This window comes from Cetorhinus maximus, chromosome 19 (genome assembly GCF_964194155.1).
Source record: "Cetorhinus maximus chromosome 19, sCetMax3.hap1.1, whole genome shotgun sequence".
Lineage (NCBI taxonomy): Eukaryota > Metazoa > Chordata > Chondrichthyes > Lamniformes > Cetorhinidae > Cetorhinus > Cetorhinus maximus.
The window spans coordinates 5,463,737-5,488,254 of record NC_135897.1 but is presented as its reverse complement, the minus strand read 5'-3'; the positions used below and the strand labels follow the sequence as shown (position 1 = coordinate 5,488,254).

Sequence of the window (24,518 nt, the reverse complement as noted above, 5' to 3'; positions counted from 1 at the left end):
CCTCAATTTTCCTCAACGAAGAGAATCTGCTCGGCCATTTCAGAGGACAGTTAAGAAACAATCACGTTGCTGTAGGTCTGGAGTCACATATAGGATAGAGTAAGTGTGGATGCCAGGTTTAATAGTGAACCAAATGGGTTTTTATGACAATTTAATAGCTTCATGGTCACCATTACTGATACTACTTTATTAATTTGAGATTTAGTTGTTAATAAATTTGAATTCATATTGCAGTTCAGGTCTGAATTACTAGTCCTTATAGGTATACTTATAGGTATACAGTACACTGGGATCCATAAAAGACAGGGCTGGTGAGAGTTTTAGCGGGTGACACCATCCCATCAGTTCTCCTTCCTCTCTTGACCTGAGACTAGGATGGGGCAGGTTCAAGACCTGTTCTTGCCCTGACAGGAAACCCAGTGCATCGTGACACAGGGTGGAGATCCAGCATAGCCCAGTCCTGCCCCAATAAGGCTGTCCGTTTGCTTGTATCCTTGAGGACATTCAGGGCCTCTGTCTTCTTGCTACTGCATAATCTATTTCTGGCCCTTCTTTGCCTCTTCATTTCCCTCGCAGGCTATCTCTCTGGTCCCTGAAGATATAAACATTTACATCTCAGGAATTCCTCTCTCATATTAGAAAAGAGGCAGGAGCCTCAGCTAAGCATGGTCATGAACAACTCTCATTCCCCATTCCCTCTCCTCCCATTGACTCTGTCCTGTCCCCCTACTTCCTTCCTTTCTCTGTATCTCCTTCTCTATCTCCCTTGCTGATTTGTCCGTTCAATGCATGTTTCTCTATCCGTGTCTCGTAAACTTTCCTTTCGCTCTCACACTTTCTCTTGCCTACCTAGGTTTATCTATCCCTCTCTCTCACTTTGTCTCTCATTTTCTCTTTCTCTTCATGTCCAGTTGTGAGTATGGTCCTCTTTCACCTCAGCCAGGCAAAAGGCCCAGATGTTTCTCCAAATGTAAAGAGGGAACAAAACTACCAACTGTGTCAACCAGGACAATTTGCGTAACCAGTGCAGCTTGTTACGCCTCTTGGTACAGAGAGCTTAAGGAATTGGCATCTGAGGAGACTTTGGAGGGTGATGCCTTGTTCTCTTGGCTTGTAAATATCCTTGTGTTATTGATAAGGTCATGGGGAAGGGTATAGAATTGAGGAAATTATTGAATAAGTTTTTGGAATTAAGTAATATATTAAAAATCTTTCATATTTGTGCATTTCTTGCCAACATTTCCCTCTATTAATTTCTTTGCCCATAATTTAAATGGAACCAGCATGTGTAAAACTTATTGGGAAAAAAGCTAATGGAATTCTAGGATTTACCACAGGATATAAATAATATAGAAGTCTTTATAAAACCTCAGAGTCGCTGTACAGTATGGGGCTGAACACTATTGAAAGGATAAAACAAAAACAGAATTACCTGGAAAAACTCAGCAGGTCTGGCAGCATCGGTGGAGAAGAAAACAGTTGACGTTTCGAGTCCTCACGACCCTTCGGTCGTGAGGACTCGAAACGTCAACTGTTTTCTTCTCCACCGATGCTGCCAGACCTGCTGAGTTTTTCCAGGTAATTCTGTTTTTGTTTTGGATTTCCAGCATCCGCAGTAGCTTTTAGCTTTTTGTTTTTATCACTATTGAAAGGATATTGAGAGGCTGAAGGGACTACAACACTGCCTGGTATGAGGAAATAAAAATGCAAAAAAAAAAGTGAAGATTTTTTTTCATTAGAATAAAAATGCAATGGAAGTGGTTCACATGTTGAAAGGAAGGGACGGAGTGCATCAAAACAAACTGTTCCCAGTAGTTGACGGGTGTAGAAAAAAAGCTGTAGATACAAAGATATCGGAGATTCAGGACAAGAGGAGAAGCCTCTTCACAAAGGGAGTTGTGAGGCTGTAGAATTCATTTCCAGAGTTTGTGGTTGACACAGAAACAAAATGAACTGTGTTTCAATGTTGCTGCCGAGCTTTAGTGAGGTTTTACTAATACCATGCTTTCTAGTCTTACCGTACCTTGATGAGGCTTTACTCCCCTATGACAGATTTGAGATAGTCAGTAGTTTAACTTCAAACAATTTATCAAGAACTATTTACAAAGACCTCAGGGTAAGCACATGGTATTCAGGACGTATACTATTCTGTGCCTAACTCTCTTGGACTCTCTCAGTCATCAGACTACTGATGTCACAGCTACATCAGCAATATCATCATGGTCTCATTAGCATAGCCATCAACCCATTACTTTATTAACTGGAAAAAATTAGATTGGTTTGCTGGGTGATAGAAAAGGAAATAAAGGGGCTGAAGAACAGGCTGAAGTGGACAAAAATGTGATTCAGACTATTTTCTTGCATGAGGTGTAAATCCCTACATAGACCAGTTGTCTATGGCCTGGATCCCTGCTGTAACTTCAATGCATCCTTATAGCAGGCTGCAATTACATGCTCCCTCCAGTGAAGGCACTGCTGCTCCACCAGATGGGAATGTGTAATTGCACCAGGTTGAGAGTGTCAACTTGTAGACATAGGAATCTATAACAGGAGTATCCGAATAAAACAAAATATTTGTATTTAAATGGGGATTGAATTATATCAATGAGCCCTGGTCGTTATCAACTAAAATCAGCCCTACTTTCCCCAGTGCCCTGCACCTAAAGACTACAAGACCACTAGGCTTTCCATGTGCCATGCAATTTTTAAAAAAAATTAATTCACGGGATGTAGGCTTCGCTGGCTGGGCCAGCATTTATTGCCCATCCCTAGTTGCCCTTGAGAAGCTGGTGGTGAGCTGCCTTCTTGAACCACTGCAGCCCATGTGGTGTAGGTACACCCACAGTGCCCCATCAGTCTACTCTTGATCATCAGTAAAGAAATGGAAGGGGTCATCAGCAGTGTTATCAAGCACCACTGCTTAGCAATAACCTGCTCACTGATGCCCTGTTTGGGTTTGGCCACTCAGTTTCAGACCTCATTGTAGCCTTGGTTCAAATATGGACAAAAGAGCTGAACTCCAGAGGTGAGGTGGGAGTGACCTCCTTGACATCAAGGCCACAATGGACCAAGTGTGGTATCAAGGAGCCCTAGCAAAACTGGAGACAATGGGAATCAGGGGGGAAACTCTCTGCTGCTGGGCATCATACCTAACACATAGGATGATGGTTGTGGTTGTTGGAGATCAGTCATCTCAGTTCCAGGACACCACTGCAGGAGTTCCTCAGGGTAGTGTCCTAGGCCCAACCATCTTCAGCTGCTTCATCAATGACCTTCCTTCCATTAGGTCAGAAGTGGGGATGTTCGCTAATGACTGCACAATATTCAGCACCATTTATGACTCCGCAGATACTGAAGCAGCCCATGTCCAAAGGCAGCAAGACCTGGACAATATCCAGGCTTGGACTGACAAGTGGCAAGTAATATTTGTGCCACACAAGTGCCAGGCAATGACCATCTCCAACAAGAGAGAATCTAACCATTGCCCCTTGATGTCCAATGGCATTACCATCATTGAATCCCCACTATCAACATCCTAGGGGTTACTGTTGACCAGAAACTGAACTGGACTAGCCATATACATACTGTAGCTACAAGAGCAGGACACAGGCTAGGGATCCTGAGATGAATAACTCACCTCCTGACTCCCCAAAGCCTGTCCACCATCTGCAAGGCACAAGTCAGCATTGTGATGGAATACTGCCCACTTGCCTGGATGTGTGCAGCTCCCACAACACTCAAGAAATTCAACACCATCCAGGACAAAGCAGCCACGAGTATTCACACCCTCCACCACCGATGCACAATAGCAGGAGTGTATACCATCTATAAGATGCACTCCAGGAATTCACCAATGCTCCTTAGACAGCACTTTCCAAACCTACAACCAGTTGCATTTAGAAGGACAAGGGCAGCAGATAGATGGGAACACCACTACCTGGAACGTCCCCACCAAGTCACTCACCATCTTGCCATGAAAGTATAATAATTCACATAATATTTTTGTGATTTATTATAAAAGTAGGTTAATAGTGGGGTTTGGATAGTTTCACTGTGTGTGTGTGTGTGTGTGTGTGTGTGTGTGTGTGTGTATGATTTAACTGAATTGGGACAGCTGGTCTGGAAGCTTTAATTCATCAAAAGAAGCTAGGTTTGAAATGCTAAATTGGTAAACATGGCTGAAGTCTTATTCTGTACCGTGTAAAGGGAATTTGCATTTGTAGATAGATGAAGGGAGGAATTTGGTTTTCAAAGGGATCTCAGTCTATTTACAAACAACCAGACAAGCAAGATAAGAAATGTGTTTATTTTTCTCAACAGTCACTGAAGAAAGATAGTGGCAACATGAAAGATTTATATTATGAGAAAGGTAAAGTTCTGAAGACATATGGACAACGGAATTTACAGATTAAAGGGAGAAATATGTATAAAGGAGAATTGGGCTATGTATCAAAGGAAGGCATTATAAGATCTACCAGACGTGTGAGAAATCTCCAGTATTTGTGCATTAAGTCTGCTGTCTACAGAAATCAAAGCTGGAAAAGCCACTTTGAATTCCACTGTCCAGGGTATTGTGTTTAACTTGCTGGATCTGTTTAATTTTTTTTTACTGTTTCCTTAACGGGGGTGTAACTAGAAACCAGATTAATTAGGTGTTTTAGGAGTTATTATGGTAGTAATTTGTAGATCTATGCATGAGCTTGAAATCTTTTCTTTTGTTAATAAATTTTTAGTTTAGTTTTTTTAATCTCTGAAGTCTTGGTGGACTTATCACTTCTGAATTCAGGGCACACATCTCAGAATAAACACAAATTGCAAAGTTGTGATAGCGTGATCAAGTTTCCCTCCTGAATTTGATCTGCCTGGCACACAACATCTGCCATGTCATAACAATCCTGACTTGGAAATATATCGCCGTACCTTCACTATCGGTGGGTCAAAATCCTGGAACTCCCTTCCTGACAGCACTGTGGGTGTACCGACACCACATAGACTGCAGCAGCTCAAGAAGGCAGCTCACCACCACCTTCTCAAGGGCAACTAGGGATGGGCAACAAATGCTGGCCCAGCCAGTGAAGCCCACACCCCCTAAATGAATATATTTTTAAAAAGATACAGAAACCTCCAAACTTCATTTACGGTTCACTATGTGTCAGAGTCAACAGGATCTTGATAATTGTTCTCCCTGTGGTTACCCGACTAATTCTATACCTTCACATTAAAATATACTCCTCACAATCCAAATATATCTCTCAAATTCAAAATACACACACATCTTCAATATATCTCTTGCATTCCAAAGTTACCCCTCACTTTACGAATACCTTTCTATATTCCAAATATATCCCCTCACTTTCCAAATATATTCCCTCACTTTCTAGATATACACCTGGCATTCCAGATATGGGTCTCTCATTCCAAATTTACTTGCTCACATCCCGAATATACCCTCTCAAATCCAAATATACCACCACATTCTCACATATTTTCACACTCCTTTTCATCAGTACCCAAAGCCTAGCTCATATACTTAATGCTGACGAAACAAAACAGTTCATTTCTTCATTTATTGCTCCCCTGGTAAAATGTGGCATTTCCACCCCAAGGTGAAGGCAAGTGTCTCATTCCTGACCTCGGTCAAGGCTCCTCCGTATCTGAAAGCTCAGGGCTACATAAGACCAGCCTCCTGTGCAAGTGCCTCAAATTCATTTGACACTTCCCAGGGGTTAGCCGGACAAGCCAATGCAGTTCCTATTTTACACAGTAACATGTTATTAAATATCCTGGTGACACTTACCGAAACCTTCTGGATACAGTCTTCCATGGAGGCAGCCTGGACACAGCTGACTGATGTCCAGTTGCTGCATTTTTGCTGTTCTATCTCACTGGTGGTGCACCAACGCAGTTTATCATCAGCAGATGCAGTAACCTCACCTGAGGAATGGGAGCATGTTGACTTCTGTTTCGTCACTTTAATGCACATTGTTTATAAGTCAGATTTCAACCCATCCCATCCCATAACATAGGAATCCTTGACTAGAGAAGCAGCTAACAAGGGTAGTGGAAGGGCTTGTGCAGTCTCAAGCTTTGTTTCTCACTCTCCCCGTGTGTAGGAAAGTTGCTGTCCTGTTTACCAAACTCCCCCGATACTTTTAGATTGTCTCCTCTTTTTCTTGATTGCCTCATTGGAGGAAATAGTTTCTCTGTATCTACCTGGGGTACACAGGCACGACAGATATACACACAATGCCTGCACTGGGGTACACAGGTATACACAAGTATACACATTATTCCTATTCAGGGGTACAAAGATAGAAGTTAAACTGAAGAAAAGAAAGGACCAGATCTTCCAATCAGCACTGATGCTGCGCACATTGCTGCTGTGCACAAAGATTTCTGCATGCCTAACTTTTCTGCTCTTCCAGTCGGTCTTCCGATCCAGGCTGCAGCGGCGATGGATCAATGCAAACATCCATGCAGACCACTGGCAAGAACAGGAGACAAGTGGTGAAGACGAGCAGTGCAGAGGACATGCCTCTTTCTGTGACACAGCTGCGACATTCAGGTGAGTTTTTAAATGTCTCAAATGTTTTCAGTTCTGAATGGGCAGATGGATAAGCATGTGAGTGTGTGGGTGAGTATGTGGGGGTGTGGATGCGTGGGTGGTTGGATGAAGAGGTTGAGTGGGTGAGTGTGTGAGCGGATGAGTGTGTGGGTGAGTATGTGGGGGTGTGGATGTGTGGGTGGTTGGATGAACAGGTTGAGTGGGTGAGTGGGTGAGTGGATGAGTGTGTGGGTGAGTATGTGGGGGTGTGGATGCGTGGGTGGTTGGATGAACAGTTTGAGTGGGTGAGTGCGTGAGCGGATGAGTGTGTGGGTGAGTATGTGGGGGTGTGGATGCGTGGGTGGTTGGATGAAGAGGTTGAGTGGGTGAGTGCGTGAGTAGATGAGTGTGTGGGTGAGTATGTGGGGGTGTGGATGCGTGGGTGGTTGGATGAAGAGGTTGAGTGGGTGAGTGTGTGAGCAGATGAGTGTGTGGGTGAGTATGTGGGGGTATGGATGCGTGGGTGGTTGGATGAAGAGGTTGAGTGGGTGAGTGTGTGAGCGGATGAGTGTGTGGGTGAGTATGTGGGGGTGTGGATGCGTGGGTGGTTGGATGAAGAGGTTGAGTGGGTGAGTGCGTGAATGGATGAGTGTGTGGGTGAGTATGTGGGGGTATGGATGCGTGGGTGGTTGTATGAAGAGGTTGAGTGGGTGAGTGGGTGAGTGGATGAGTGTGTGGGTGTGTATGTGGGTGTGTGGATGCGTGGGTGGTTGGATGAACAGGTTGAGTGCGTGAGTGGATGAGTGTATGGACGAGTGAGTGAGTGGGAAGGTGAGCGAGCTGAATGAGTAGGTGGAGGAATGGTTAGTTGTGGGAGTCTGTTATCAGGGGATAGGTTGGGTGAAGGAGAGCCGGGGATGGTGGGTCGGGGTCCTCTGCTGATGTTTCCCTGCAGCGGGAGGTGTCCAGGCTATGTGGCAAAGGGGTCCAATGAAACCTGGTGGCCTTTTTACAGGCTATGGGGAGGGTTCCCCCTGTTTGGGCACCCTGTGTCCAATGGAGTCCCTCCCCCTTGTGTCCACTCCCCCCACCCAATATGTTACCTCCCCGCCCTCACGAATCTAGTCCCACATGCCCTTGCCAGGACTTTCCAGGCTGGCCCTAGCAGAAGACCCTAACTTACCTTCTAATCTGGCTCCATCAATGATTGTCATTGGGGGCTGGCTGCAGTCCCAGCAGTGGCTCCTGCTCTTGATGGGACTCGAGTCTTGGAGGGGCCTTCATCCCAGGTGAGGGCAAAAATCTCACCCCGAACCACTTAACAGCTGTTAAATTGAGCTGGGCAATCTGACAAAGCAGAGGTGTGCTTGGCCACGTTTTCCAGCTGTGGGCGCAAACACAGACCATGTATAATTTCAGCCAGAATACCCTCTGTTAATCATCAAACTTTTTATTTCCAATTACGGAGTTAGATGATGTTGGCTTTCCTCTGTGACAGGGCATTAGACAATTAAAATTAAAACACCTTCCCCACGAATGGACGTTTCGCTCTTAGGTGAAAATCTGCACAGGATCTCTAACATAATAACTTGCACTGTACAGAGTGAGCAGATACCAAACTGTGAGCACTCAATAACAGCAAACTTAATTCTAAATTAACAAAAATGACTTACAAATAATTCCCAAGACCAAAGCTGTGAACAGCAGCCTCATCCTGCACCAGATATTCAAAGACGAGTGAAAGCGAGAAACAGTCTATTGCTAACAGCTCTGAGAAGGTCTCTATGCTCTACCTTCCCTTTTAAGCAGCTCTGAATTGGCAGGAACAGGTCAGATGACAACATCAATCTCTGTTGACTGAATGCTTCACAAAAACTTATCAGAGCAAACCAACTTTGCAATTCAAACAAACCTTTCATTTCGGGAAAAGAGAAGGATATTGTTTTAACATTTTAAGCTTTATTTTCAAACATAACATCAATTTAATATTGCTTAATACAGGTAGGTTGTCCAACATGTGCATTCAGGAACTGATTGCTCAATTTTTATCTTCCCAACTCTTCCCTAAAACAATTAACTAGTTATTACCTATCCCGTAAATTTTATTAAAGCTTGTCACAATCTCATTCCGCCCGCGGAAAAGGAATCAGAATTATAGTCCCATTGGGCTGGGGAAGGGAAAAATCAGTCAGGCTTCCCATTTCCCTGTGACTTCTGTCACTTGTCACTTGCAGGCTGGATTGGAGACCACACAGCCCTGTCCCCTGCCTGAATCAGCTGGCCTCATAATCCATAGTGCTGGACTGCAGAGAAATCAACCATATAGTTCCTGCTCCTGATACTTTCTCTAATGCGTGGACATGACGTGAGGACAGGTAGGTGCTCAGTTGTGATGTCCCCCATGACTGAATGGGCTGTTCGCATTCACTGTCCGGCCTCACATTTGTAAAATGGCCACCTGGGTGAGATAATGTAGCAAGAAATTAGAGCTCAGGATAGAAGCCAAGAAAACTGAGGGAGAATAAATTCTCCAATATGTTGATTTTATTTTACTTATCAGAGCAGAAAATAGTTTCAAGAATGAAAAAATTCTTCCAACAAATGATCCTCCTACCATATTTTTCCTGTTTCCCCCATCTTAAGCCTGTAAGCTATTAAAGTCCTCAGTCATGCCTTGTCACCTCCAGACTTCATTACTTAGTGCTCTCCTGGCTGGCTTCATGTCTGTTCTAATCCAGTAAGCCATTTTTATATTTACATATTTATTTACAGAGTTACAAATTACAAGCCTATACCTCCTAACTCAACAATTACAGTTTTAGTTTCTGTCTATTTAAAGAAGCTTAAGTGAATTCCCAGTTGAAGCCCACCACTTGGATGTTGTTAACCACAACCAAAAAACAAATTACACTATCTGCCATGTTCCATGAACCGCAGCCCACCTTAACCTTTGCTGTTCTTATCTTATCCCACACCAAGTCACACTCGTACATCACTCTTTTCCTCACTGATCTACACTGACTACTTGACCAGCAACATATCAAGGTTAAATTTTACATCCTTGTGTTTAAGTCTCTGACTCTCTCTCTCTCTGTCTCTGTAACCTCCTACAGTGAGGCAACCTTGCCATCTCTGAACACTGTTTCTCTGATTCTGCACTCTTGTGCATCCTCCGATTCCCCAGCCCTCGTATTAACTTGTAGATCTCATTCTCTAGAACTCTGTCTTAAATCCATCTGACTTTCCACCTCCCTTTAAGACCTCCTTGAAAGGATTCTCGATGACAATGATTTTGGTTAACTCTCTGAACATTTCCTTTTCTGGAATGATTTCCGTTTCTTCCCCTTGAATGTTGTGAAGCTAATCTTTTTTCTGCATTGAGCACTCGCTATATCAATGTGAGAAACAGCCTGTCACTAGCAGCTCTGAGGAGATCAGGTGACTGAATGTTTCACAAGAACTTACCAGAACAACCAATTTTGCAATTCAAACAAACCCTTCACTTCAGAAAATGGGAAGGCTTTTGGTTTAACATTTTAATTTATTTCTAAAGATGACATCAATTTAATATTGCTCAAAACAAATAGGTTGCCCAAACTTCAAGGTTCAAAGCAAGCACTGTTCTTTAACCCCTTGCTTTTAGGAAATGCAACACAGCATGAATGCAGATTTATTAAAGTTAGTCACCATCGCTGGAAATTTCCTCAGGGGATTAGCCGCTGTTACTTCTCTGGGATGGTCAACGGAGAGCTTGTTTATGTGGGAATCCTGTTGGAGTTCCGGCTATTAATGGGGAGATATTCCCAGCACTATCACTGATTAGAATAACCAGGAGGGATCTGACTGATGCAAGATGAAGATATAAGCGGTAGAATTTAAATGCATCATGAGCAAGATTACTGTTTTGGAGCTTTCATGGAAAAAATATTAACATAATTGGCCTGCAATCCCAAGCTAGCAGCAAAAATCTGGGAATTTCATGTTGTAAAAATTGACTTTAGGCAGAATTGTCCGGTCCCGGTGTGGCAGGCGTCATGGCGGGTGTGAGCGGACAATATGGCAAGAAGGCAAAAAATTGGTTCTACGCTGTCGTGAAACCAGTTTGCGATCATCCGCTCCACCCGTCAATGGTGGGCCGCATTTCCTGCCACCACATGTCAGGAACCTAATTTCAATAGTCCAGCATCTGCTCGCCGGAATTGCCCCCTACATTGTGTGTTTCACAACTGTACATACATCTGGCGGGCTGCACTTCTCTTGGGACTTCGAGGTTTGTTTGCCTACCTTGCTTTGGGCAGCACTCACCGTCATCAGCCCAGGCTTCACAGACAGCACCACATCACTGAGGGGGTGCTCATGGGCAGGTCTCTAACTACCAGACCAGCCATAAGGCAGGAGTAGATTTTCAATGGCTGCAGGGCTAGGTCTTGCTTGAGGAAAGGGGAGAAGTGGCCTCAGGCATGGGAAGAGGCTGCAGGGCGAGGGCTGTACTGGGGAAGGGAGATATCCCAGGGTGTGTGTGGGGGCACATGTTGATCTGTGCAAGTGGCCTCAAGATGGTGAGGACTGAGGAGATAGACTCCAGAGGAGGTGAGGCCAGATGGAGATGTGAGTGTGTATGAGAGAGTGAGTGGTGATGTCCCTTGAGCTGGCAGTGAGTGAGATGCTAGTAAATGTGTGGCAGCTTTGTGAAGCTGTGAGTTTAGAGTGATGAGATGGTTGCCTTACCCTAGTGGCACAGATTAGATCATTCATCCTCTTTCCACACTGGATGGCCAACCCCTTCTGTGCAGCGTTGGCACTGATCACCACAGCCACCGCCACCCTAAGCCAGCATGGTGAGATTGCTGAACTCCTGCGGCCAGAGCAGGGTTGGAGGACAACACAGCAGTGGGACTCCAGATGGGACTCCAGCAACGGGACACTGAACTCTTTTTGGCTTCCAGGTCCATGACTTCACTGGAGCAGCCCTGGGCTGCAAGTACGCATGCGGTATGATTTGACTTCTGTGGTGTTAAAAGTGGTGGTAACACTCTTACCTCTGAGCCAGAAGGTTGCGGGTTCAAGTCCCACAGCTGACCCTTGAGCACAAAATCAGGACTGGCAGTCCAGTGCAGTATGAAGGAGTGCTGCAGTGTTGGAGGTGTTGTTTTTCAGTAAGGCATCAAACCAAGGCCCTATCTATGTTGACTGATATTTATCTCTCAACTAACATCACCAAAACAGATTATTTAGTCATTATCAGTTTGCTGTTTGTGGGAGCCCACTATGTGCAAAATAATCGCTGTCTTTTCTTACATAGTGACAGTGCTTCAAATGTATCTCATTGGCTTTGGGATGTCCTGAGGTTGTGAAAGGCACTATACAAATGCAAATCTCTCTTCGGACATTTTTATAAGTTAAATAAATACAAGTTGTTTTTGTGATAAGCAGCCTTCCACTCGTTCACTGACCCCGAGAGAAATATTGTTGCAAAGACTGTACCAGTTACTGTATCTTAGGTCTGAACACAGGTCAAAGCAGTAATTTGCATTTATATAGGGCTTTTAACGTAGAGAAACTTCCCAATTACTTTACTGGATGAATGGAGGTGTGGCCAGAGACACGGGAATGGGATGTAAGGAACGATGTAACAGAAATAGAGTGTGGCAAGTTCATGGAGGAACTTAAACACAAGGACGAGAATTTTGAATTTGACTCACTGCAGCACCAGGAGCCAATATAGTTAAATGAGAATAGGGTGATGGATGAATGGGGCGATGGGTGAATGGGTTGAAAACAATTGCTTTAGTTGAATGTTCAGAGGATGTTATAACTCATCCAAGACTATAAAGTGAATACCTCACCTGACGTCAATTGATTGACTGAACCATTGCCAAGAAATTTCCTTTGTCACAACACAATGAGCTTATTCATCTCCTTGATAAAGTTGTAGGTCAAGAACAACAGGTTTTGAGATTGAGTACTTTTCCAGTTTGAGAAATTTTGGCCTGTAACACAGGGCATTCAGGTGCACTTGTGTAATACTTACGGTGACTCATATTGTGTTTGGAGTTGAAGTGCACCAGTCTGTTGTGGTTTTAACATGTTTCTCTGACTTTATCTCTTTGTTGATGTAAGGCTTTATTTTCCCAAGTTTCTGCCTTCCTTTTTTTGAAATAGCGTCAGGCGTAGGCCATATAGCCCCTTAAGCTCTACCATCAAATTAGACCTTGGCTGATATTTGATCTCAATTCCACTTTGCTGTCAGATCCCCATATCTTTTGGTTCCCACAGAATGCAAATACCTATTGGTCCTTGTTTGTTTCATCATCACTGGCAGTCCCTTAGAGCGAGCCAGATGAGTGCCATGGAGTATAACCTGTGGCAAGAGCTCACACATTGGGTCATTTAACATGGGAAGGTTGTGCACTGCAACTGCCACAGGGTTCTAGCTAACCAGGAGATTCTCCCACTCTTACTACCTGCTGTAAGCACATTGGACGGATTTGCATGTTAACAATTAACCTGCTTGGCCACATTGTGAATGCATCTTCTGTGGCCAATGCGTCCCGGTGCAGAACTTGAAATGAGAGCTTCTGGTCCAGAGGAAAGGATATTGCCCACTGCACCATAAGGCCTCTCTTGTTTGTCTCCTGCTCTATCCTTTGAGGGTATGTGAGCAAAATTGCTTTACAAAGGTTTAGAACAAATTCCCAAACCAGTCTCGAAAAGGTAGTGGCGGATTTTGAGGCAGCTGCCTCATTTCCACCCAACCAGCGAACTGTGGGGTGTTAAATGAGGCCTCAAGATGAGGCTATGACCATGATTGTCGGTGTTGAGGGGAGGGTTGCCACCATGGATCTCAGGGCAGCAGCGACTCATTTTAATTTCAAGATCCATGCTCCTTTAGGACCCACGGAACTAATCCAACACTTAACTTTGCTGGACCGCTTGGTCCATGGAACTAACTGAAGCCTGAACTGTGTGCAGTTTAATTATTTCTAGCTCAAAGTGTCAATTGGGATCCTATTTACAGCATGGGACCCTGATTTTCATGTTAAAAATGACCTACTGGCTGAGATAAGTATGTGTTTTGAACTCCCAACCATAGGCCATTTTCAAATGATACTGGAACACCGCATGGGGTCAATGGGCTGGTAAGACGACAGACTCCATTTCAAAACTGTTACCAGCACATTAATAGCAGGAAGGTGGTGCAAATTGACCTCTTTGTGCCTGTAAAATTACAGAAAGGAAAAACATAACAAAATGTGCACATTTATTTTTCAATAACTTTTTGTCAACTTACTTGCAGGACACTGCCTCTCAGGACATCTTTGTTTGTGATCCTAAAACCCCAGGTCTGATGTGGTGAGTGAGAGAAGTGAGGACAGTCTGGCTGTATTGGAGTTCACCATTTGTTGAACTGAGTTACTAGACACTGATAGAAATTTCAACTGGCGAAGGACAATACAGAAAATAAAGTAAGCAACTGAGTTAAAACACAATGAAACATGCCTTGATCACCTTGTAGGGCTTTGTGCCTACATAAGCAGTCTTCTCCCTGTCTTTACACAGTTCGTTGGAAGGTGTCAACTCTTTTTTTTGTGTTAAATATCTCTCCAAGGTTTCCAGGTGAAATATTTCACCTACTTATACATTTCCATTTGCTGCCCATCCCTAATTGCCCTTGAACTGAGTGGCTTGATGGCCTATTGCAGAGGGCAGTTAAGACTCGGCCACACTGTTGTGGGTCTGGAGTTAGATATCAGCCTGACTGGGCAAGGATGGCAAATTCCATAAAAGACACCAGTGAACTCGCACTGGGAACCTGTCATTGTCATTAGACACACACTGTTGGGTTAAAACGCCACAGCATTTGGAGAAACACAGGCTTCTGAGTTTCCTTGGTGTTACTAGGCACCCCCTGCACCGCCTCCGCGCGCGCACCCCCCCCCCCCCCCCCCCCCACCCACCCAGCCACCTTCTAGCCCATCAAAAGTTGAAATTCCCCACTGTGTCTAAATAGGATACAGCAACAGCGGGTTCCAGGGGTGTGCAGATTCCAAAATCATGATAAGGACTAACACAGGTTCACAAAGCCATAAAAATAAATGCAAACAAAGCACTGAGGTTCACTTCTGGGAGAATAAAATTCAAGGGCAGAGAGGCTGTGATAAGTAAAAACAGAGAATGCTGGAAATACTCGGCAGGTCTAGCAGGACCTATGGAGAGAAAAACAGTGTTAAAGTTTCAGGTAGCTGACCGTTCATCCGGACTGAGAAAAGTTAGAAACATAATAGATTTTAAGTGTGTGAAACAGGGCAGGTTGGAAGAAAAAGAACAAAAGGAAAGGTGTGTAGGGAGGGGAGCAGGGCAGGTTAGATGACAAAAGTGTTGGTGGTGCAAGGGCAATGGGACAAGTCAAAAAACAAAAGATGTCCTCACAGGAGGTGTGAATGGTACAATAATAAACAATTACCGCCTGAAAGCAAAAACAAGAAAGAAAGAGTAAAAATGAAACCTGCAAAGAAAAGGAAACAAAATGGGTCAGAGGTTATGGTCTGAAATTGTTAAACTCATTGTATGAGTTTAAGGGAGGCTATGAAGTGCCTCATCATGCTGTTCCTTGAGCTCAGGTTGAGCGTTATGGACAGGGAAGGAGAAATATACTGAAACCCCCAATTCCCTTCTCTTGCTGTCCACAATCAGTGTGGTTGTTTTGGAAAGGTAGATGTGTTTTTTAGCCCACTTTCGCATGTGGTTAATTTAAAGAAACAGCAGCAAACTTTCATGGGTTTAGGAAAAGAGAAGTTTATTTATTCACATACCCACCCCAATAAAGTCTAAACGCTATGTCATTAACACACCACACACTCAAGAAAGATGCAATTAAAGATGATAGTGCACTTCTACAAGTGTTAAATCAAAAGAATAGTTAACACTTCACATGTTCAGTTTGTTTTAAGAGACCAGTTGCTGTGGGCCCAGTAAAGAGAAGTGTTTCCCTTGGGCAGGATTTTCCCATTGGTGAGCGGGGTCCACTCGCCAACGTGTAGAATGATGCGCGGTGACGTCAAGCGGAACTCCCGACATCACCGCTTCCCATTTTGATTTTCCAGTAGGCAGGGGAGCAGCAAAATCAGCTGTGCGCCCGCCGACCTGTCAATGGCCAATTGAGGCCATTGACAGAGTCATTTAGCTAATTAATGGACCTGCCCGTCCAACCTTAAGGTTGGTGGGCAGGCCAGGAGCCCTGGTGGGCATTAGAAAAAGCATGAAACCTCATCCACGGGTGGGATGCGGTTTCATGTAGGTTTTTAAAAATTTTATTAAAGTTTTTGTAAAAATTACAAACATGTCCCAATTCATGTGACAGTGTCACATGAGGGGACATGTCAGGAATTTTTTTTTCTATTTTTAATATTTGTCACAGAACAGCCGATCTCCCTGAGGCAGCACTTAGCCTCAGAGAGATGAGTGCGCTTTTTCGTGCGCATGTGCGAAAGAGCGCACTTTCAATTTAGGAATTCCTCCCCCCACCCACACTGGGAATGCATAGTGCTTCCGTGTGGACGTCGCGCTGGGCGGGCCTTAATTGGCCCGCCAACATAAAATGGCACCGTGCCTCCAATCGGGGGCGCCGATCGGATTAACTTCGCCTCCGGCAGGGGGAAAATCCTGCCCCTTGATTATTCCTGATGAGTCCAAAATAGCTGAAGTCAGATATCCAAATTGTTGTAGAATTCCCTTAAAGAGATGAATGCTTAGCAGGTCATTGTTAGGTATTTGTGGCCTCCATGTCAGGAGGTCAAATTTCTTTACTGATGGTTTTGGAGTTTTGGAATCTGGAGGGTTTTAAATACTTTACAGCCTCCTGGCTCTTAAAAGGCAAAGATGGCACAGCCTTGTTGCTGCTGCTGTACTGCAGCCTTCGATATTCTCTTGCAGTTTTCCCAGGTCTTTTTTGGGCCCTTACATCAAAATTCATTATCTCCAACCAGTTTCAGTCACATGACCAATACTGGTATTGTCTAACCAGAATGATTGGAGGTGCAAAGACATCACTACACAATAGGAGGTATATGATGGTCTTTCACATGTATTCTGTAGATAACTGGTCTCCCTTTTCTGAAGCATTGATCTTGGGGATGAAAAGTCTAAAGGTCTATTGATTCTGTGTTTGAGGTGGGCTTCGAACAATGGCAGATGTGAAATCCACAGAAAACATTTGGCTTGGAATGTCCATTCCCGGGGAAGGCTGCCACCCAAGGTAATTCATGTAGAACTTTTAAGAAACTTAAGATAGCCTATGTTGAATAAGCATTGGTCACCTGACTTTTGGCAGCCATCTTAGCATTTCATCAATGTCCATTTTAAAATAAAAAAACAGTTTCAGAAGCTTCCAAAGGAACACAGTCCATGTTTGAAGTTATGAATAAGACATGCTTTCACTGGGCATGACATGAGCTTCATTGGAACAGTACAGGAGGCTGAGGACAGACAGGTCTGCATGAGAACAAGGTAGAGATTTAAAATGATAGGCAACCAGAAGCTTGGTGTCATGCTTGCAGACTGAACAAAGGTGTTTCGCAAAGCGATCACCCGATCTATGTTTGATTTCTCCAGTGTAGAACACACCATGTTGTGAGCAACTAATACAGTACACTAAATACAGTACACTAAATACAGTACACTAAATTAAAAGAAGTACACATAATTCATTGTTTCACCTGGAAGGAGTGTTTGGAGCCTTGGACAGTGAGGAAAGAGATGGCAGAAGAGCAAATTTTCCATCTCCCGCATTTGCATGGAAAGGTGCCTTGGAAAGGGATGGGGTGGTGTGGGAGATTGAGGAGTGGACCAGGGTGTTGCGGAGGAAATGGTCTCTTTGGGATGCTGAAAATGGAAGGGAAGATTTGTTTGCAGGTGGTCAAGGAAAATTAGAAAAAAAGTCAAAGCTGATGGCATTATGTCTGAATGTGCAAAGCATTCACAACAAATTAGATGAGTTAATAACATGTAGAAATTAATAGGTTTGATTTAATAGCCGTGATCGTGATGTGGTTGCAAAGTGACGAAGGTTGGGAACTAACTATTCCAGCACATTTAAGTGGTAGAAAAGATAGACTAAATGGAAAAGGAGAAGTAGATTCAGTTTGGGCAGAGGTATGAAACAGCAAGAGGCAGAAAACATTGGTGGTAGTTGTTTATAGGTCCCCTGATAGTCGTTGTAGTGTAGGACAGAGTATAAATCAGGAAATAAAAGGTGCATGTAACAAGAGAATACAGTAACTATAGGGACTTTAATCTCCATATAGACTGGGCAAACCAAACCTGTAGCAATTGTGTGGAGAGTGAGTTTATGGAATGTATACAATATAGTTATCTACATCATTAGGCTGAAGAACCAATGAAGGAACACATTATTTTGGATCAAGTAATATATAACGAGAAAACATTCATTAATAACCTTGTAGGAAAGGGGCTTCAAGGGATGATTGACCATAATATAATAAAGTTTACTAGTGATTTAATTAAGTCCGAAACTTGAATCTTAAATCTAAACAAAGCAAACTACATACGTATGAGGAGCGAGTTGGCTAAAGTAGATTAGGAAACTAGATTAAAAGATATGGTAGGCAAGCAAAGGTTTGCATTTAAATAATTAATACATAATCTTCAACAAATAAACATCCCTTTAAGACAAAAAAACAGAAAAATGGTCCAACCATGGCTACAAGAGGAGTTGAAGGCAGTTTTAGGACAAAGGGAGTGACATATAATTTTGCCACGCAGAGTACTAAACCTGAGGATTGGGAGGATTTTAGAATTCAGCAAAGAAGGACCAAGAAAGTGATAAGGAAAGAGAAAGGAGATTATGAGAGTAGACTGGAAAGAAACATTAAAAACCAATTGCAAACATTTCCTTTGGTGTGTAAATAGGAAGAGATTAGTTAAATTAATTGTTGGCCATTAGAGGCAGAGACTGGTGAAATTGTAATGGGGAATAAGGAAATGGCAGAAACATTAAATAAATATTTTGTATCTATCTTCACAGTAGAAGACACAAGAAACATTCAAGGAATAACAAGGAACCAAGGGTCTCGGGAGAATGAAGAACTAAAAAGAAATCAGTATAAGTAAAGAAATAGTACTGGAGAAATTAATGGGACTAAGTGGCATCAAATCCACTGGATCTTTTTTATTAGTTTATTCATTACTGAGACGCTGGCATCGCTAGCTGGTCCAGGATTTCTTGCCCATCCCTAATTGCCCTTGTTCAGAGGACATTTAAGAGCCAACCACATTGCTGTGGGTCTGGAGTCACATGTAGGCCAGACCAGGTAAGGACAGCAGATTTCCTTCCCTAAAGGACATTTGTGAATCAGGTGGGTTTTTATGACAGTCGGCAATGGTTTCATGGTCACCATCAGACTTTGATTCCAGATTTTTATTGAAATCAAATTTCCATCTGTTGTGTGGATCCTCAGAGCATTACCCTAGGTCTCTGGATTACTAGTCCAGTAACAATACCACTAAAACATTATGTGGCTGCAGAGATAGTAAATGCATTAATTTTGATCTTCCAGGATTCCTTAGATTCTAGAGCAGTTGCAACGATTGGAAGATAGCAAACACAATCCTGCTAATTAATAAAGGAGGAAGAGAGGAAACAGGAAACTATAGGCCAGTTAGCCTAATAACAGTAGTCAGCAAAATGCTAGAATCTATTAGGGACTCAGCAGAAAGAATATTAGAAAACCAAAATATGATTAAGTAGTGTTATGGATTTATGAAAGTGACACATAGGACTCATTGATTTGGGGTAATATATTAGCCTGGATTGAGAATTAGTTAATGGGCAGAAAACTGAGAGTAGGAATAAGTGGGATATTTTCAGATTGGTAGGCTATAATTAGCAAGGAGCCACAAGGATCAGTACGTGGTCCTCAGCTATTACAATATATGATAATTTTTTAGATGACGGGACTGGATGTAATATATTTGCTGATGAGACAAAGTTAGGTGGGAAAATAAGCTGTGAGGAAAACATAAAGAGGTTGCAGAGGGATACAAACAGGTTGGGTGAGCGGCAATAACATTACATATGGAGTGCAATGTAGTGAAGTATGAAGTCATCCACTTTGGCAAAAAATAATTTTAAAAGATCTTTTGAATGGTGAGAGACTGGGAACTGTTTGAATTCAGAGGGACTTGGGGCCCTTGTAAATGAATCACAGAAAGTTAACATTCAGATACAGCAAACAATTAGGAAGGCAAATGCTTTGTTAGTTTTTGTTACAAAGGGATTGGAGTATAATAGTAAAGAAGTCTTACTGTAATTACACAGAGCACTGGTGAGGCCACACCTGGACTACTGTATGCAGCTTTGGTCTCCTTCTCTCAGGAAGGCATAATAGAACATACCTTTTTATTTCCGTTGGGCTAATGGAAAGGACCTATCTTTTTATGTCTGTTGGACTGTGGACTAAAATTACAATGGCTGCAGTTTGAAATACATGTCTACTGAAACAGTGTGAGGGATATATACAATGTTGCTGTCCTGGAACAGAGTGTGCCACGAAAGACAGGATGGTGCCAAGGAGGAGTCTAGTCTAATGGGGAACTGCCTGGCAACAACATTTTAATTGGCTCCTGACCAGGTGACCAGGGCTTATGTGAGAGCTGTGCAGCAGAATAGCTCCTAGCCTGAAAGGAAAAAGACCTAAAACCCCTCTCTCATGTGTGTGTAAGATTCTAGTAATCCTGCAATAATAGCTAGCTAGCTTTCTCTCCTTGTATCTCTATAACCTGCTATCTCTCTGAAAACCCCTGTCAAAAAGAAAAGAGCAAAATCACTGTCAGAGACATTGAAAGGCAAGTGCTCAACCAGTGAACTAAATACGGAAAGTGCTGGAAGACCACCTCATGTCATCAACAAGAACTGAAAGGAATTTGGAAGACATCGATCAAAATCAACCCATTGAATCCTGTACTCCGGAATTGGTGCTATTGAACTGTTTTATCCCATCCTTAAAATCCTTGTTTTGTGTGCATTTTGTGTCTTGTACGTGTGTGAATTGGGATTTAAGAAGGGGGTAGAGTTTAAGTTATAGAGTTAGAAACTAGCAGTTCATATTTCTTTCTTTTGCCACTGGTTAAAGACAATTTGTTCAATAAACAGTTATTTACTTATTAAGTTTACAAACTTGGTGCTTGCATTCTGTTAACCTAAAGTGAACAGTTAGACAGGTTGATCAAACCTTTTCACATTTGTCACAGTTCAGGGAGCAGTGGGGCTTGATATTGCAGCGCACTATCCCCAGTGAGTCGTGACAAAAGATATACCTGGCTTTGAAGGAATGCAACAAATATTCAATAGACTCGCGCCTGGCACGAGGAGGTTGTTTTATGGGGAAATTATATTCCCTAGAGTTTAGAAGAATGTGAAGTAATCTAAAGGACTGGGTTTTATGGCGGGCAGCGGGGGTTGTACAGCTTGGCACCATACCCCTGCCCTCCCCCCACCCCACCACCTCAGAGGAAAATTTGGTTCTAAACCGAGCAACTTTAAATAAGAGGGCCTAAACATACTGAGAGCTGGACTTCTGCCCCTCAATGGCAGGAAGTCCTTCCCTTGAGAGCTCCCAGTTAATCTGACTGACCTGCAGCTTTAGCAGTCCCAGCAGCACCTCAACTCAATAGTGGGCACTGCTGGGATGGCAAGGAGGCCCCAGGAAGATGGTCATGGGGACCAGGCCCAGCTAAGTCCTGGGCTTTTAGGGCAGGGAGGGATTGGGCATGCAAGGGGGGGGCAGGTGGCGAGGAAGCTGGGGGTGTTAGTTTTGGGTGTAACATCTTGGAAGGGGGTGCCCCCATGCATACAGGGCACCCCCCCACCCCCGGATGATGTGCCCCTCACTTCCTTCCCGACTTTTCAACAAAGTTGTTTAAAAAACAGCCTTCCCATTCTCCCCTGCCTGCCACTGCCCAGCGTATTATGGCAGTGTAGGTAGATTGAGGGCCTTAAATGGGCAATAAATGGCAACTTAAGGCCTCAATAGGCTTAAGCGTGGGCGGGCTACTGGGTGCCTTGCCCCTCCCCAGCCCCCGTATTATGTAGCTGGGTTGAAGTGGTTGGGAAGGCATGGATATTGAGATTGCTGTGGTATGGAGTCTAACACAGGTTATTGAGATCGAGATAGAATAGGGTCCATCATGGGCTATTGGAAACTTTGAGCAGATACCCAATGCATTTTTAATGTGCCCCCACCCCACCCCCAAAGCCCAGCGGATAGGAGGGGGGGCATAAAATCAAGCCCATAAAATGCTTAAGGGGCTTTGCAGGCTAGATGCTGAAAAAATGTTTTCCCCACAGGCTGGGGAGTCTAGAACATTGGGTCATAGTCTCAGAAGAAGATATTGGATATTTAGGACTGAAAGGAGGAGAAAATTCTTCACTCAATGGGTTGTGAATGCTCTAACATTGAGTATATTCGAGATGGAGGCCGATAGATTTTTGGTGTTAAGGGGATTAAGGGATTTGTGGACAGTGCAGGAAGATGGAGATAAGGTAGAAGGTCGGACATGATTTTATTGAAAGGCAGAGCAGACTCGAAGGGCCATATGACCTACTCCGCCTCTTATTTCTTCTGTTCTTAGATTTTCATATCCAAAATGAGAAACAGAAAGACAGGTATTAACACATACAACACATATAACACACAAACATACAGAATTAGAGACATTGAGAAGGGAGACAGAAAAGTTTATTTCTCTTCTATGCTTGATGCACTGATTGGTCTGTTATCGTGCAACATAGCTTGAATAGTGATACTTCTAGAGCAGAAATTGCAGCCTCTGAGTCAAACAGCTGTTTACTGCACAAGGTTGTCAATAACCCACGATGAACCCCTCTCTATCTTGATCTCAATAACCTGCGTTAGACTCCTCACCACAGCAATCTCAAAACCCATGACAGGTGCCTTTCCACAAAGATCTCAAAAACCTCTGTGACTTATTCTGCTTTCTATTATGTAAGAATTTCAATGAACATCTTTAAGAGAGAATCTAATCATATTCCCTTGACATTCAATGGCAATACTACTGCTGAATTCCCCACTATCAACATTCCGGTAGTTACCATTGACCAGAAACTGAACTGAAATAGCATTATAAATAAGTGGCTACAAGAACAAGCCAGACACTGGAAATTCAGTGGTGAGTAATTCACCTCCTGTTCCCTAAAAGCCTGTCATCATTTACAAGTCACAAGTCAGGAGTGTGATGGAATACTCTCCATTTGACTGGATGAGTGCAGCTCCAACAACACCTAAGAAGCTCGACACCATCCAGAACAAAACAACCCACTTCATCATCCACCAACTTAAGCATTCACTGCCTCTACCACCAACACACAGTGGCAGCAGTGTGTACCATCTACAAGATGCACTGCAGCAACTCACCAAGCCTCCTTCTACAGCACCTTTCAATCCCACAACCTCTACTAACTAGAAGGAAAGGGCAGCAACTCATGGGAACTACACCACTACCTGCAAGTTCCCCTCCAAATCACACATGATCCTGACTTGGAACATGTCACCGTTCCTTCACTGTCACTGGATCAAAATCCTGGAACTCCATCCCTAACAACACTGCGGGTGTACCTGCATCAGATGACTCCAGATGGTGGCTCACCAGCGACTTCTCAAAGGCAATTAGGGATGGGCAACAAATGCTGGCCTATCCAGTGATGTCACATGAAAGAATTAAAAAAGACATTTGAGAAGTATTATCGCTTCAGGGCCTCCTGTTCAAGGGGCTGGATCTATTCAGGATTATTTGGACTGTTCGGGGGTGGGGGTGGTAGCGTTCAGGGCCAATGGGTCTGTTTGGGAGTGGAGTGAGAGCAGAGGCGTTTGGGATCATGGAGAGTGGGAAATAGGTCAGCTTGAGAGACTGGGAGGAAACACTCTTGGCCCTCAAGCTGGGCTGGAAAATTACTTTCCTGATGGATCTGGCCATCCTCACCTTCCTTAGCTGTTAGTTTTCAGCCATAGATTTAAACTACAGCTAAAATCTGAAATCTACAACCTCACTGAAATGTTTAAATTAGGGACCCTTCTCTGAAGAGGCGGCAAGTCACCCGTTCCACAACGCGCCTCCATTAATCCGAAAGTAACCGCATTGGCAGCAATTTTCCCATTCTTGAATTTATAATCCTCTCCACCCCATTCAGGTGAGTTTAAAACCCTCCCAGTGTCTCCAGCCACATGGTCCAGTATTTCTCTCTCCACCACGATAGACAAATATGTTCAAAAGCTACACATTTACAAATTCACCAGCACTAACACATAGGCCTGAGCCTTCTGGTCGGCATGCGGGAGCGGGACCCACTCGCCGACATGTAAAATGATGCGCAGTGACGTCAGGTGTGCGTCCCAACATTCCAATCCTCAGTTCGGCAGGCGTGCTCCGGAGTCGGCTGCACGCCCGCTGAACTGTCAAAGGCCTATTAAGACCATTTAACAACCAATTAAAAGGATTAACAGAGCTGCCCATCCAACCTTAAGGTTGGCGGCGGGCAGGCGAAGAGCCCAGGCGGCCTTCGCATTTTTCATGAAACCTCATCCATGGGCAGGATGAGGTTTCATGAAGGTTTTTAAACTTTAATAAAAATTTTTAATAAAATTCATAGACATATCCCAGCTCATGTGATATGAGGGGACATATCTGAATAATTTTTAAAAATCTTTTATTGACCTTTTGGTAATGAAATTAAACTCCCTGAGGCAGCTCTGCGCATGTGCAAAAAAGCACAGGCCCCAACTCAGCCTCCTGCACCCACCTGCACAGAGAGCGCTCAGCTTAATTGGCCCGCCCACGTAAAATGGCGGCGCGCAGCCAATCGCAGGCAGCGCTCAGCACCCACTCTCGCTCAGCCCCCCTCCACCGGGGAGAAAATTCTCCCCATAATGCAAAGAATTGA

The 24,518-nt window shown here is 43.7% G+C and overlaps 1 protein-coding gene and 1 long non-coding RNA gene across 2 annotated transcripts in view; one reads left to right on the top strand and one right to left on the bottom strand.

The window, feature by feature from the left end:
• LOC144694291 (uncharacterized) overlaps positions 1–24,518 on the bottom strand; it is a 145,491-nt gene that overhangs the window by 37,241 nt on the left and 83,732 nt on the right. Inside the window, exons 24-25 of the mRNA XM_078564623.1 lie at positions 6,410–6,552; positions 5,798–5,934 (exon numbers count right to left, since the gene is read on the bottom strand). Coding sequence (XP_078420749.1) covers positions 5,798–5,934; positions 6,410–6,552 — 280 coding nt within the window. The remainder of the gene's footprint in view (positions 1–5,797; positions 5,935–6,409; positions 6,553–24,518) is intronic.
• On the top strand, positions 6,250–19,433 carry LOC144693611 (uncharacterized). The gene is made up of 3 exons (XR_013579577.1): positions 6,250–6,565; positions 13,842–13,887; positions 18,588–19,433. It is a non-coding gene; the product is annotated as an uncharacterized LOC144693611 (long non-coding RNA).